This window comes from Colobus angolensis, unplaced genomic scaffold (genome assembly GCF_000951035.1).
Source record: "Colobus angolensis palliatus isolate OR3802 unplaced genomic scaffold, Cang.pa_1.0 Scaffold413, whole genome shotgun sequence".
In the NCBI taxonomy this organism is placed as follows: domain Eukaryota; kingdom Metazoa; phylum Chordata; class Mammalia; order Primates; family Cercopithecidae; genus Colobus; species Colobus angolensis.
In genome coordinates, this window is record NW_012117522.1 from 56308 (window position 1) to 71948 (window position 15641).

General features: G+C 37.0%; 1 protein-coding gene across 2 annotated transcripts in view; it reads right to left on the reverse strand.

The window, feature by feature from the left end:
* The window catches only part of CLIP4 (CAP-GLY domain containing linker protein family, member 4), an 85573-nt gene that overhangs the window by 35329 nt on the left and 34603 nt on the right, over positions 1 to 15641 (reverse strand). For both annotated transcript variants that reach the window (XM_011956280.1, XM_011956281.1), the window contains exons 4-8: positions 15330 to 15423; positions 13768 to 13929; positions 11920 to 12038; positions 4324 to 4560; positions 2921 to 3056 (exon numbers count right to left, since the gene is read on the reverse strand). In XM_011956280.1, coding sequence (XP_011811670.1) covers positions 2921 to 3056; positions 4324 to 4560; positions 11920 to 12038; positions 13768 to 13929; positions 15330 to 15423 — 748 coding nt within the window. The remainder of the gene's footprint in view (positions 1 to 2920; positions 3057 to 4323; positions 4561 to 11919; positions 12039 to 13767; positions 13930 to 15329; positions 15424 to 15641) is intronic.

Consider the following 15641-nt stretch of genomic DNA (forward strand, 5'->3'; position numbering starts at 1 on the left):
AAAGGGAAAAGATGATAGATTTAGAAAGAGAGAAAACCGTTGTTGAGAAATTCCTTGGCTTCTGATTAGCCAGGGGATTTCCCAACTCCCCTCACCTCCACCTAAGTAGCTTAGCCATGATCTGGCACTCCCGGGACTGTCAAGGGTTACACCCATTTTCACACAATCTAATACATGACCCCTGCCCCACAACTTGCCTTTAAGTACATATAAGAGGATGGAGGCAGGTCCTGGGAGTATCCAGCTTTGTGCTAATCAAGCACACCTCCCCTCGGGACAATGAGAGTTTGGGAGTCCCAACGTGTTCTGCTGGCAATCTAAATTATTCCCATAATCTGATTGACCTCTGCCCTATGTGTTGCTAAAGGCTTTTGATCCTGCCCTTAGTCTGCTTGACAGGTGGCAAAGTAATCTACTGGAGGAAAATTAAATTCTTAACCTCAGACTACTAACCAAATAAATTCCAAATAGATTACATAATTAAGTATAAAAATTAAAACATTTACATTACAGCTAAACAGGAGGAATAAGTTCTAGTGTTCTACAGCACTGCAGGGTGAAGATGGTTAACAACAACTTATTGTATATGTTCAAAAAGCTAATAGAGAGGATTTTGAATGTTCTCAACACAAATGATAAATGTTTGGGGTGATGGATATCCTAATTACCCTGATTTAATCATTACACCTTACATTACGCAGAAATATCACTCTGTACCCCATAAATAGGTACAATTATTACGTGTCAACTAAAAATAAAAGGAAAAATATAAACATTCAAAGAAATATAAAATGTATAACTAATCCTTAGATTAGGAAGAATTATCAAAGCATAAAAGCAATATAAGAATTTATAAAAGAAAAGTATTTAAGCCATGAAACTACATGTCCAAAAAGCATTGCAAATGAGGGTCAAAGGCAAATGACAAGCTGGACAAAATATCCATAATAAATAAAGCTTAATATCGTAAGTATGTATTTTAAAACTCATCCCTTTTTTAAAAAGACACACTAATATCCCAATTTTTACTGGGAAAATAATACAAACAGGCAATTGCCAAGGAACATAAAAAATACCTATACTACAACAAAACACTTTAATAAGTGCTCTATTTCACCACAATAAGATAAATACAAATTAAAATACAGAAATTTTCATGCATCAAACTAGAAAAATTAAAGGAAATGGAGCTATTCAAAATCACATTTTCAAACAATATGTAAAGATTTGGGGAAATTATATTAGGATATCAAATAAAAATGCAGAATTTTTTTCCCTCATTTTCAAATCTTATACAATAAGCAAACAAAAAAGTTTTAATAGACCAAAAAAATGAGATTCCATCCTAAGTGTGTGATGAAAGGAAACTAGTAATTTTGATAAATGCGTGATAGCCAGCAGCTCTCGTCTGCTGAGTGCTTACAGGGAATCAAGCACTGCTCTAGGTGCTTTATACTTTTACCAACACATTTAATTCTTGCACTAGTCCTCATGACAGTGTCATCCCTATTTCACAGAAGACAAACTGAGGCACAAGAAAAGAAAGAGAGTCACATAGCTGGTAAGTAAAGAAATCGATTCACACGCAAGCAGTCAGACTCCAAAGTCCACACCCTTCATCATCATCATACCACACCACCTCACCATCAGGCCACAAGATGAATACTACACAATCGTGGAAATAATGTTCTAGAAGAGCATTTCATTTCAAGGAAAAATATTCACAACATAGTAAGTAACTACAAAATCAAACTGAAATCAATAGGCAGGATAGGTGTGTCTGAGAGAGAGGAAGAATAAATTTACCTAAACATGTCAGAAAGAATTTACTTAAACATTTGTCAGAATTTACTGAAACATTTGTCAGAAAGAGAAAGAAACCTCGCAGAGTTTCAAAGAAACCTCAGGAGTGTGGTCGTAAAGTTGGCCTTGTTTGATTTTTCCAGTTTTCCAGGTTCTTCATGACCTCCAGAGCTCTGTACTTCCTTGGTAACCAAGTCCCTCCCTTATTTAAGGGAGGTCTGCAGAGCTGGGCGTACCCCTGGTCAGAGGCCTTCTCCCAATCACTGTACTGCTGGCAGCAAGAATCAAGGGCAGTCCAACAGCTCACAGCCTACTAATGAAAACACCCCTCTCATCACTGTCTCTCCACTAAAAGCCACCCAAGAGGCCAGTCCCAAGAAAGACACTTTCCCAAAAACATCATTGAGGCGATCCCATCAGACGTGCTCTTCACCAGTCACTACCAGACACCCTCCTAAACCTTTCCATCATGGCCTCTGAAACTCATGGTTGGCCAGGCACGGTGGCTCATGCCTGTAATCCCAGCTTTGGGATTTGGTAGGCCAATGTGGGCAGATCACTTGAGGTCAGGAGGTCGAGACCAGCCTGGCCAACGTGGTGAAACCCTGTGTCTACTGAAAATACAACAATTATCCAGGCGTGGTGGCAAGTGCCTGTAATCCCAGCTACTCAGGAGGCTGAGGCAGGAGAATCGCTTGAACCTGGGAGGCAGAGGTTGCAGTGAGCCGAGATTGTGCCACTGTACTCCAGCCTGGGCGACACAGCGAGACTCTGTCTCAAAAAATAAATAAATAAAATAAAATAGTGGAAAGCTGCACCTGATCTAAAGCAAGACTAACTCTTATACTGAATTCCATTTCCCTTTCAAGTTTTTCAGGCCTTTCCTCCTATAAGTGTCCCCTTTCTCTCCTGCAACTACCATTTCTCACTCACGTCACCTCCCATCAGTGTAAATAAATATAACTATCTCCTACCTTTAAAAAGTCCTCCCTACATCCACATGCCCCTCATTTATCACGTAAGTAATCAGGAGAAAAGTTTTATTTAACAACTATAAAAGAGCAAAACTCGATTATTTTTAATTAATTCTTACTGAGTTAAATAATATCAACCTTACCATACTTGGGGGCACATTTAAAGTACTGGACTTTGCCAACACTTCCATTATTTTTTCCTTCTGGCTCATCCAGTTCAATGCCGGCCCACTGCCCACTTGCAAATTCAGTTGTTCCACAAAATCTTAATGTACCAACCTAAAGAAAATATAAATCAGAATAACTTTTGGGAATTATTAGTAATTCCAACGGTCCTACTCTTGCAACTTTACTTCACCATGGAAGTGTTTAAAAATTCACTCTCTCAACATTACCTTTTTATCCTTGGTAATGTTCCTTACTCTCACTTCAGAGCAAGGAACATTACCAAGGATAAAAAGGAACATTAAATAATAATAAGGGAGTCAATTTCCAAGAAGACATAAGAATCCTAATTAGCTGGATAGTAGCACACGCCTGTAGTTCCAGCTACTCCAGGGGCTGAGGCAGGAGGGTCGCTTGAGCCCAGGAGTTCAGGGCTACAGTGACCTATGACTGTGCCACTGCACTCCAGCCTGGGCAGCAAAGTAAGACTCTTCTCAAAAAAAAAAAAAAAAAATTGGGATGCAACTATGTTGGGAAATTCAGTATCCAAACAGGAATTCCTTATTCCATTCTCCATACTAAGCTCCCTATTAACCTCAATATTAAGAAAAAACTGAGGGTGGGGGGCTGGGGAGGGATAGCATTAGGAGAAATACTTAATACAGATGACACGCTGATGGGTGCAGCAAACCACCATGGCACATGTATGCCCACGTAACAAACTTGCATGTTCTGCACATGTATTCCAGAACTTAAAGTATAATAAAATAATTAATTAAAAAAAGAAAAAACAAGAAAACCTCCCATATGAGATATTTTTTAAAAGCAACTGGTAATAAATGAATGCAATGTGGAAACAAAATCTTGGGAGGAAAAAAGGTGTCTGGATGATGGGAGTAGCAGGAGTCCTCTTTTCCACATAAATCCTTATCACCAGGCTACACAGTATCTCAGACTGCCCTATTTGTGGGAACCCAAAGACAAACACCCACAAACAGCAAGGGTCTCCTACGCTCCATTTCTATGGAGTAGCAGCAGTCGAAGAAGCACCACCGGGGGAAGAGGGGACTGCAAAGAAAATCCTCCACCCTAGATCATCCCTCAGCTCATGCCTCTAAATTCACTCAAGAAGTTCTACTCCACTCCACTCTTTATTCAAATAAAGATGTCTTCATTATTAAGTTCAAGTAGTTCATATTCCTAAAGCATAACTTAACAGTAAATTCGTATCCAAGTTTTACATTTTCCATTAAGCATCTTTCTACCTACATGTTGAACCTTTTTTAAAAAACTCGAAACTCTGACCTTACTGTCTGTGCCCCTAAATGTAGGTCATGGACATAACAACCTTGGCTTCAGAGATTGTAGCTACTTATTGTACCTTCTGTCCTGCAATAACGACACGATCCCCCAACTTCAGGCCAAGTGACGTAAGCATTGCCTTGCCAGTGACATGATCATAATTTGGGAGCATGGCCTTTGAGATGTTACATGACAGAGGCACCGCATCTAGGAGCATCTGCTTGATTTCCTTAGCAGTGGCTGCGGCGTCAGCCATCTCTAATGGCATATCTACTGGGTCTGGAACAACATCAGCAGGGATCTGTCCTTTGTCATTCTACAAATAAAGATTAGAGAAAAATGTTCAACTCTTATTTACTTAGAGCACTAGGAAAGTCATATAAAATTTCTGTTGGAGGAATTTTATGTTAAATTCATTCGTCATTTGTTTATTCAAAAACATTTCCTGAACACCTACAATATGCAGGCACCATTCTAGGTGCTAAAGATCCTACAGTGACAAAAACACAAGCCCTGCCCTCAAGGAACATTACATTCTGGCGGGAGAGACAGACCACACAATATTAAACAAGTAAATTATATGTGGCGTAATAAACAGTAATAAGTGGCCTGGAGGGGAAAAAAAAAAAAAAAAAAAGCAGGGAAGGGAAATAGGAAATGTGGAGACAGAGATGGTTGTAGGTGAAACTCTTTAGATTAAGTGGTCAGGGAGACCTCACTGATGAGATGCATCTCCACAGAGATCCAAAGCAGACCAGGGAGGAGCCATGCAGGTTCTCTGGCAGGGAAAAGCACTGCATCCATGGTGGGGAGCAGTGCTCAGGTCCTAAATGAAGAGCATCCTGCCCTCACAGGCATTTGAGAAAGCAAGCTTGGAGACAAAAGTCACAAGACTGACTGGCTTCCTGGACCCAAATCCACCGTTCCAGAGCTGCCCTCTTGGCTCTGTGACCTCAGCCCCCTGCCCATTCATGGGGTAACTCAGATTTCAAAACTTGAAACTATGGTTTTGATACTTCTAAAACCTGGGCTATAATCAAGAAAAAAGCTGTTTTCACTATGACAGAAAGACTGGTATCCTGGGATTTATCCTGTGACCACATAAAATGGCCAGAGACCACCCCACAGTCATTTGCATGGTATATGTATCATCAAAGCCCTATCATATGAATTATCTGTCATCTTACATGCCCTAACCAAAAACCTTAGACTTCATGAGAAATCATCTAGATTGTAATTTTCTCTTAAAATAAAGAATAAAGATACTTTTGTTAACTGAGAAACTTTTTTCCCTTTCTTCACTGATGATAATCTTCTTCAAATGAACCACGTGGAAAAATGAATGAGGCTTTTAGAACACGCTTCGTTTGCAATGGCTTCACATTTTTTTGTTGTAAAATTCAAGTCAGGTTGGTCCTTAGTATAAACATGGCAAGAAGATATGTTATTAGATTTCTGGGATGGTAATGGACTCTTTTAATCCCAGATTTCAAGAAAACATACAAAATACAATAAAGATACGTGTTACAGTAATGTATACTCTCTAAAAAACAGAGAGAGAGAAATAGGGAAACATAAAAATTTTAAAAATACACCCAGGCTGATAAGTTGTAAGCTATGCTTACAGTGAATATTTTACTTTGGACTTTTGTTATATCCCCACTTTTTGGAGCCTGTCACACACTTTTGTTGTCAATTACCATACAATTCAACAATCAAAACTCCTATTAAAAAAAAAAACACTAAATAATGGTAAGAATAATACAGTAACAACGATGATATCTTCCTAACACAAGAAGGCTTATTCATGATCAATTGTGGAATTCCACTTTCTTCTAAAGTGGTGGCATACCACCAGACTGGCCCTATAAAAGATGATTAAGGGAGTTCTACACATGGAAACAAAAGAACAAAACTTGCTACCACGAAAGCATACATAAGCACATAGACTACGTTCTCCATAAAGCAACTATACAGTTGAGACTAGGAAGCAACTAGCTAACATCACAACAGGAACAAAACTTCACATATCAACATTAACCCTGAAGAAGGTTAATAAGAGATGACTAACAGAGTTCTAAACATGGAAACAAAAAAATAATACTTGCTGTCACAAAAGCATACATAAGCACATAGTCTATAGACTCCATAAAGCAACTACACAATCAAGGCTACAAAGCAACCGGCTAACAACACAACAACAGGAGCCCAACTTCACATATTAACATTAACGCTGAACATAAACAGCCTAAACACAGCACTCAAAAGACATACAGTGGCAAACTGGGTTTAAAAAAAAAAAGACCTGTCCTTCTGCTGTCTTCAAGATACCTGTTGCACATGTAATGACACCAATAGGCTCAAAGTAAAAGGCTGGAGAAAGATCTACCATGCAAATGGAAAACAAAAAGGAGCAGAGGATCACTATTCTTACATCAGATAAAACATACTTTAAGCCAACAACAGTCAAGAGGGACAAAGTAGGGCATTACATAATGATAAAGGGTTCAATTCAACAAGAAGACTTAACTATCCTAAATATACATACACCCAACATTGAATCACCCAAATTTATAAAACAATTATGACTAGACTTACAAAAAGATGAACATAGTCACACAATAACAGTGGGGACTTCAACACTTCACTGAAGGCATCAGACAGATCATCAAGGCAGAAAACTAACAAAGAAATTTTGGACTTAAATACAGCACTTGACCAATTAGACTTAGTGGGCATCTAAAGAATACTCCATCCAACAATCACAGAATATAAATGCTATTCTCATTGGCACATGGAACATACTCAAAGATTGACCACAGTCATAAAGCAAGTCTCAACAAATTCAAAAAATCAAAATCACACCAAGAATCTCTTGGACCACAGTGGAATAAAAATAGAAATCAATACCAAGAAGAGCTCTCAAAACCACACAAATACATGCAAACTAGAAAACTTGCTCCAGAATGACTTTTGGAATGAATAATAATATGAATATTATTACAATGAATAATAATAGATTATATATTAAAATATGAATTATTTAATATTGTTATATTAATAAAATTATATTATTAAATAATAAATAATAATGAAATTAAGGCAGAATTTAAAAAATTCTTTGAAACAAATGAAAATAGAGACACAATATACCAAAACCTCTGGGATGTAGCAAAATCAGTGTTAAGAGGAAAGTACAAAATGCCTGAATCAAGAAGACAGGGAGGTCTCAAATTAACAACCTAACATTGCACCTAAGGGAACTAGAAAAATAAGAACAAACTAAACCCAAAGCTAGTCAAAGAAATAACTAAAATTGGAGTACAACTAAATGAAACTGAAACCAAAAAAGGCATTCAAAGGATCAGCAAAATGAAAAGGCGGTTCTTTGAAACAATAAGATTGATAGACTGCTAGTTAGGTCAACAACGAAAAAGACAGAGAAGATCCAAATAAGCACAACTGGCAATTATAAATATGACATTACAACAATCCCACAGAAATGCAAAAGATCCTCAGCAACTAATGTGAATACCTCTATTCATGCAAACTAGAAAATCTAAAGGAAATCTAGAAAATCTAGGAATCTAAATTCCTAGAAACACACAACCTTCCAAGAACCAGGAAGAAAGTGAAACCCTGAACATACCAATAATGAGTTACAAAATTGAATCAGTAATAAAAAACCTACCATCCAGAAAAAGCCCAAATGGATTCACAGCCAAATTCTACCAAACGTATGAGGAGGAGCTGGTAACAATCCTACCAAAACAATATGAAAAAACCAAGGAGGAGAGATTTCTCCCTAATTCATTCTATGAAAGCAGTAACATCTTGATACCAAAATCTGGCAAAGCCACAACAAAAAAGAAAACTACAGACCAACATCCCTGGTAAACACAGACACAGAAATCCTCAAGTTACTAGCAAACCAAATTCAGCAGCATACCAAAAAGAGAATTCACCATGATCAATTCATGCAAGGAGGTTCAACATATGTAAGTCAATAAATGTGATTCACCACATAACAAAATTAAACTCTGTATGATCATCTCAACGGACACAGAAAAAGCAATCGATAAATTCCAACACCACTTCATGACAAAAAACCTTCAACAAATTAGGCATCGAAGGAACATACCTCGAAATAATAAGAGCCATCTATGACAAACCCACAGCCAACATCATACTGAATGGGCAAGTTGGAAACATTCCTCCTGAGAACAAGACAAGAATGTCCACTCTCACTATGCCTATTCAACACAGTACTGGAAGTCCTAACCAGAGTAATCAGGCAAGAGAAAGAAATAAAAGGCATTCAAATAGGAAAAGAGGAAGTCAAATTATCTCCCTTCACCAACAATATGGTTCTAATATGTAGAAAATTCTAAAGGTTCTGACAAAAAAAACTCCTAGACCTGATAAACAACTTCAGTAAAGTGTCAGGACACAAAATCAATATATGAAAATCAGTAGCATTTCTATACACCAATAACACTCAGGCTGAGAACAAAATCAAGAACACAATTCCATTTACAATAGCCACAAAATAATAATAAAAATACCAAGGAATACATCTAACCAAGGGGATGGAAGATCTCTACAATAACTATAAAACGTTGCTGAGAGAAATCACAGACAACACAAACAAATGGAAAAACACTACATGCTCACGGACTGGAAGAATCAGTATCACTAAAACGTCCACATTGCCCAGAGCAATTGACAGATTCAACACTCTTCCTATCAAATTTCCAACATCGTTTTTCATAGGATTAGAAAAAACTGTTCTAAAATTCATACGGAGCCAAAAAAAGGAGCCCAAATAGCCAAAGCAATCCTAAGCAGAAAGAACAAAAGCCAGAGGTATCACATTACTTGCCTTAAAATTATACTACAAGACTACAGTAATCAAAACAGCATGATATTGCTACAAAAAAATAGACATACAGACCAATGAAATAGACTACAGACCCCTGAAATAAAGCCATACACTTACAACCAACCAACTGATCTTTGACAAAGGTAACAAAAATAAACACAAGGGAAAGGACGCTCTACTCATAAATGGTGCTGGGAAAACTAGCTAACCACATGCATGAAACTGGGCCCCCACTACTCACGATACGCAAAAATTAACTCAAGATGGATTTAAAAACTTAAATATAAGAAATCAAACTACAAAAATCCTAGACAAAAATCTAGGAAATACTCTTCTAGGCATTGGCTTAGGCAAAGAATTTGCAACTAAGTCCTCAAAAGCAAAGGCAACAAAAACAAAAATTGTCAAACAGGACCTCATTAAACTAGAGTTTCTGCACAGCAAAAGAAACTATCAACAGAGTAAACAGACAACCTACAGAATAGGTAAAAATACAAACTATGCATCCAACAAAAGATTAATATCCAGAATCTATAAGGAATGTAAACAAATCAAAAAGAAAAAAAAAATTCCATTAAAAAGTGGCAAAGAACATGAACAGACACTTCTCAAAAGAAGACATACAAGCAACCAAACATAAAAAATGCTCAACATCACTAATCATCAGAGAAATGCTAATCAACACCACAATGAGAGACTATCTCACACCAGTCAGAATGGCCATTATTAAAAAGTCACAAAATAACATGTTGGTGAGGTTGTGGAGAAAAGGAACATTTATACACTGTTAGTGGAAGTGTAAATTGGTTCAGCCCCTGTGGAAAGCAATGTGGAGATTTCTCAAAAAACTAAAAACAGAATTACCATTTGACCTAGACCCCACTACTGGGTACACACCCAAAGGAAAATAAATTATTTTACCAAAAAGACACTGCACTCATAAGTTTTTCACAGCACGATTCATAATAACAAAGACATGGAATCAACCTTGGTGCTCATCAATAGTGAACCGGATAAAGAAAATGTGGTACAAATACAGCATACTACATAGTCATTTAAAAAATGAAACTGTGCCCTTTGCAACAACAAGGATGCAACTGGAGGCCATTATCCTAAGAAAACTAATGCAGACACAGAAAACCAAATAACGCGTGTTCTCACTTATTAGTGGGAGCTGAACGCTGGATATACACAGACATAAAGATGGGAACAACAGACACTGGGACCCCTAAAGACGGGAGAGAGTGTGGGAGGGAAGGAGGTGGGGAAGGGCTAGGACAAGGGTTGAAAAACTACCTATTGGGTACTGCGTTCACTGTTTGGGTGACGGCATCAACAGAAGCCCACACCTCAGCACCAGGCAATATAACCTATTTCACAAACCTGTACATACACTCCCTGAATCAAATATTTAAAATAAAAATTAAAAATTAAGATGGTGGCTATCACACTACAGTCTGAGGGCTACTGCTGACCCACATGTTTACCACTGTTTTTTAAGTAGTTATTTTCAAAACATAGCAACCTATTCATCTGTTTCTGGCCTAAACTGGTAATTTAGCTCAATAACATATCTCATGGCATCCTAACAAATTCAGAACGTCGTCCCCACTAATGGGGCTTTGTCAACAGCTGTACCAACAAAAGCAAAGGCATCCCCTTCACATTCCAGCTGGACTGAATGATCACCTCTAGGTTTCTTGCATGCTACTCTCTCTGCCTAAAATGCCTTCCTCACCTCCCTCCAGTACCTGGTTAATTCTTGCCTATGTAAGCACTTGATTTAGATGTCACCCCCTGTTGAAGCCTTGGGAAGATGACCCACGGCCCTCTGCCACCCCCGCCCCATCGTGTCGCACTGAATTCACACATTACAGTAAAACTGATTGCTTCCTTGTCCCACCTCCCCTCTGCAATACATTCTTTTTGAGAGCAAGGGCTTTATCTGCGTTACTTTAGTATTCTCCCAGTGCCCAATAACCAAAATAGTCAGAAGGGAGGGAGGAAGGAAGGGAAGAAATTAAAAGTTGGGGGTAATCAAGGCAGTTAAACAGAAAGAAAACTGGCAAAGAAGTAGGGAAAATGGGAAAAATAGGAAAGGGAAGGGAAGACAGGTGTTTTCAAATACTGCACTCTATCTGCCATTCACACCCACCCCTTCAAGGGAAAGTATAACACGATTAAGAACACCTACCAGATCGAGTTATTGTTATCAATATAAAGAAAGTGAAAACTGAGAGCCACTTTCTGGAGAAAAAAAAAAAAGGATCTGAAGACTATGAAATTCAATCCTGTGTAACTCTGTAAATTAGTGACATTTTACTATTAAAAAAATACACTTTTCCTTTAAACGTTTCATTTTCAAAGGCTTACTTCATCCTTAAATGGGTATTTATTTTAACTTTCTGAAATGAATTTTATTTCCAAAACAATTTAGAATATGACTTAACAGAAAAACATAACTTTAATATATGTATTTGTACTTAACAGCTAACTTTTCATAAATACATCAAACCCCTAAATGAAAGATATTTAAAGATTATGACACTTAAAGGAAGACTTTACTTTCCTGAATGGGACTTATCAATATAAAAGGAAATTTATCATTATGCCTTAAATTTATTTACAAGAAAGATCATCATCGCTCTTTATATGTGGAACAAAGATATAAATTACTTGCTCATGTAAGAGTTCTTCTATTAATAACAACATTCAGAGCCAACACTTTACCAGAAAGTAGGATAAGACTTCTTAATTCTTTTAATATTTTTCACTTTTAATTTAACCTCTTACCCTAAATGCAGGATTTGCTCCCTGCTCCAAGAGGCACTTCACAGCACCTGCACACAAGTTGTATGCTGCAATATGCAAAGCTGTTCCAAAATTAAAATCACTGCAAGTGGCATCCACATCTGCAATTAAACATCACAAGTATATTAACTAAAATTTTAAACTTAGCTATTATAATTTAAAAGAAGACAGGGTTTTGGGAGTAGGGACTTTTATCATTTATAAGACTTAAGCCACTAGAAGCATGATTTCACAATAGAACAAAATGTTTATATTACAATCTAGTTAAACAGTTGATTATTTTCTTAGTACAACAAAATTCATTATAAGATGGAGTGATATTATCCTGGGTTTTCAAACTAAAACACATTTTAAAACAATTAATGGCAATAATTCATATTTGTAAAAGTAACAGCTTATCACAATCTCCCATTAAGTCTGTGGCATATTTGCCATGACAACTACAGTGAGGTAGAGTAGTAGAGTTTAGGTCAGGGGTCAGCAACCTATGACCCAAAGGCCAAATCCAGCCCACCTGGTTTTATAAAGTTTTATTAGAACACACGGGCACACTCACTCATTTACATATCCTCTGTGGCTACTTCCATGCTACAACTATGGAACTGAGTAGTTTCATCAGAGACCATGTGGTCCAAAAAGTCTAAAATATTTACTAGCTGGCCCTTTACAGAAACAAAACGGCCAATACCTGGTAGGTACAACAAAGCAGAATTTTCAAAGCAACTGAAGTCTAATTCAGCATAGAAATGCTTACCTATAAATTGATTCATAATACTCTACTGAACAAATGAATTTGAATTTCATAATGAGAAAAGTAATCTTGCAACTCTAAGGACATTTTAATAACTTTTAACATAGCATCATATGTTATATTTAAATACAGGAAATCCTCCAGATTTGGGAATCCCATCTTGAATATTTTCCATAACAAGGGTTTAAATATACCTCTGGTTCTGCAAATCCTACCCTCAACTAAATGACACCACACCCACATATCCTTCCTACAACTGCAAACAACCCAGATATACTCAAGACACACTCTCTTGAATTATTAAAAACACAGAAGTGTCAACAGAGGCTTTCTTCCTAACATCATTCACAAAGTGAAAAGGTAGAATTTTAAAGAAAAAAATGGACAATTTATGCAGATTGGAGGTTAGAAATGAACATTCTGGGAAATTTATTGAATCTCTAAAGCATGTTCCTACAATGGGGAAAATATTGTACGCTTCCTTTAATTTAATGCTAATACTATTTGCTTGCTCTCATATTTTTCTAAAAAATAAAGAAAATTGGCCCTGAAGAGAACCAGAGAGAAAAATCAAAATACCAGGACTGTGACTTAGACATTCAGATCTTCAGTTTCAGGATATCACCATTAAACAGGGGGGAAAAAACAGAAATATTATCCCTTAGGTTGAATTATATAATTTCAGAACCAAATGCCATCTAAAATAAATAGTATTTATTATTCCAATGCCAATCTCTGAAGACCTTATTGTTCTATTTCTGGCTACCCAAGCAAGGCAAAAGTATCATAAAGCATGTAGAATCAATTATATAAAACATCCGTGTTATACTGGAGAACTTATAGAGATATGAAAACCCAGAGAACACTCTTTCATTTTGTATCTCCGTACTAATCCTTTTGTAGAAAAGATAGTAATACTCAATAAAGAAATTTTAAAATATCTCAGAAATAAAATGGAGTAGAAAGGCATATGAAACAAGATGGATTAGAAGTTAAAAAAAAATCCTTGAATTATAATTTTTATGCCATCACTAAAGTGTTCAGTTAATAATATCTAAAGGTGATCTTATAATACTTGCCTTTTGGTTTCGATGTTTTCAAAATCACTCTTATAAGTTCTGGGACATCAAAATAAGCAGCGTAATGCAAAGCATTCATGTTTGTCCAGCGACTCCGCAAACTAATGTCTGCTCCCAGGTCAATAAGTTGAGTTGCAAACTTTACAGCTGTTTCCACATCACCTAAAGAAGATTTTCCAAATTACTTTCCTTTAGTACAAATTTTAAGTTCCAATGGATGGCTATCAATTGCCTCATTTAAAAAGCCAAAGCAAACAGTGCACTGTATAAACACACCTCGAAAATTTCACTTGCAAGAATTTATCCTAAGAAAATAATTATACACAGGGATGCGATAAATGGGATACACTTGGCTGTAAAGATGCTCATCTCTGCACTGTTATTAATTCTAAAAAATCCAAAAAGTACAATAAGAAATTGGTTAAACAGAGACACACATAGAATGCTATGAAGCCATCAACAACAACACAGCAGATCAGTGCTACTCCAAACGTGTTCTGTGGACCACTGGCAGTCCCAAATTGCAATCTGTGTGTACTTTTTATAGCTTTTCCCCGTTTAATATGTCTTCTCATTATGTTAACTAAAATGTAGTCTTATGCCTTTTATTCTTTCTTCTTTTTTCAAGACAGGGTCTTGCTCTGTCACCCAGATTGGAGCATAGTAATGCAATCACAGCCCACACCAACCCTAAACTACTGGGCTTATATGATCCTCCTGCCTCAGCCTCGCAAGTGGCTGAAACTCTAGACAGGCACCACCATGGTTGGCTAATTGTTTAATTTTTTGTAGAGACAAGGTCTCACTATGTTGCCCAGGCTGGTCTCAAACTCCTGGCCTCAAGCAATCCTCCTGCCTTGGCCTCCCAAAGTGTTGGGATTATAGGTGTAAATCATCATGCATGGCCAGTTTCATGCCTCTTGAAAAATATTTGGGCTTGTATTTTATGGTTTTATTTTATTTTGTATTATAAATTCATTTTTATTTTATTTCGTGAAAGTATCAGTCCATGATGGGTTGTGAGGGGAAAAAGGGAGTCCGTCACCACCAGAAGTTTCAGCATCACTGCATCAGACTATTGAAATAAGGAGAGACAATCACAGTATATAGTTAGGTAAGAGACGCAGGTTTATAAAATGACAAAGCACAAGAGAGTAACAATTTTGGAAAATACGCACATATGTTATATATGTAGGAACAGACCCTAGGTCTCCAGCCTGGGGTCTTGAGATTAGGAATCAGTATGTAAAGACTGGCCTTGGACTGTCAAACCTTGTTATAAACCCCCAGAAAGATTTTAGGGTGTTAGCAGTTATTCTCATCTAATACACAATCAGGCATGAGGCCTGATCCAGAAAAGCTCGGAGGTATCAGGAGGGTATAAAGACCTCCTTGAGAAAAGGGAATATGGTTTTTGGAAGGACCTAACTGAATCCTCAACTCTTCAGGCAATATTATCATCAGCAGCTGGGTGATTTCCTATGGACAATATATGGGCATAAATATAGATTAAGCACAAATGCAGATGATATAAGCAACTGATAGATTTACCACACACTTACCAATACCATGAGCTCCAGATTTGCAGGTATAATGTAAAAGAGTCATATCTGTCAGTCCATCTCTATCATTCACATTGCAACCTCTCTTAAGAATCTGAAGCAGTCAAGGAAAATATGGTTACAACCTAACTACTGAGGTACCTATTGCTTTCAAACCAATGCTGAAGAACCAGGTTAGTCTATCAAATCTGAATTACTTCTCAGTAAAATGTATAGACAGTATCGGCATCTCTAAAGGGTAAATTTTACATCTGCACTCAACAACAAGAATGAAAACTGAACTTGTCAGCAGGCGGAAGGAAATTCTTGAAG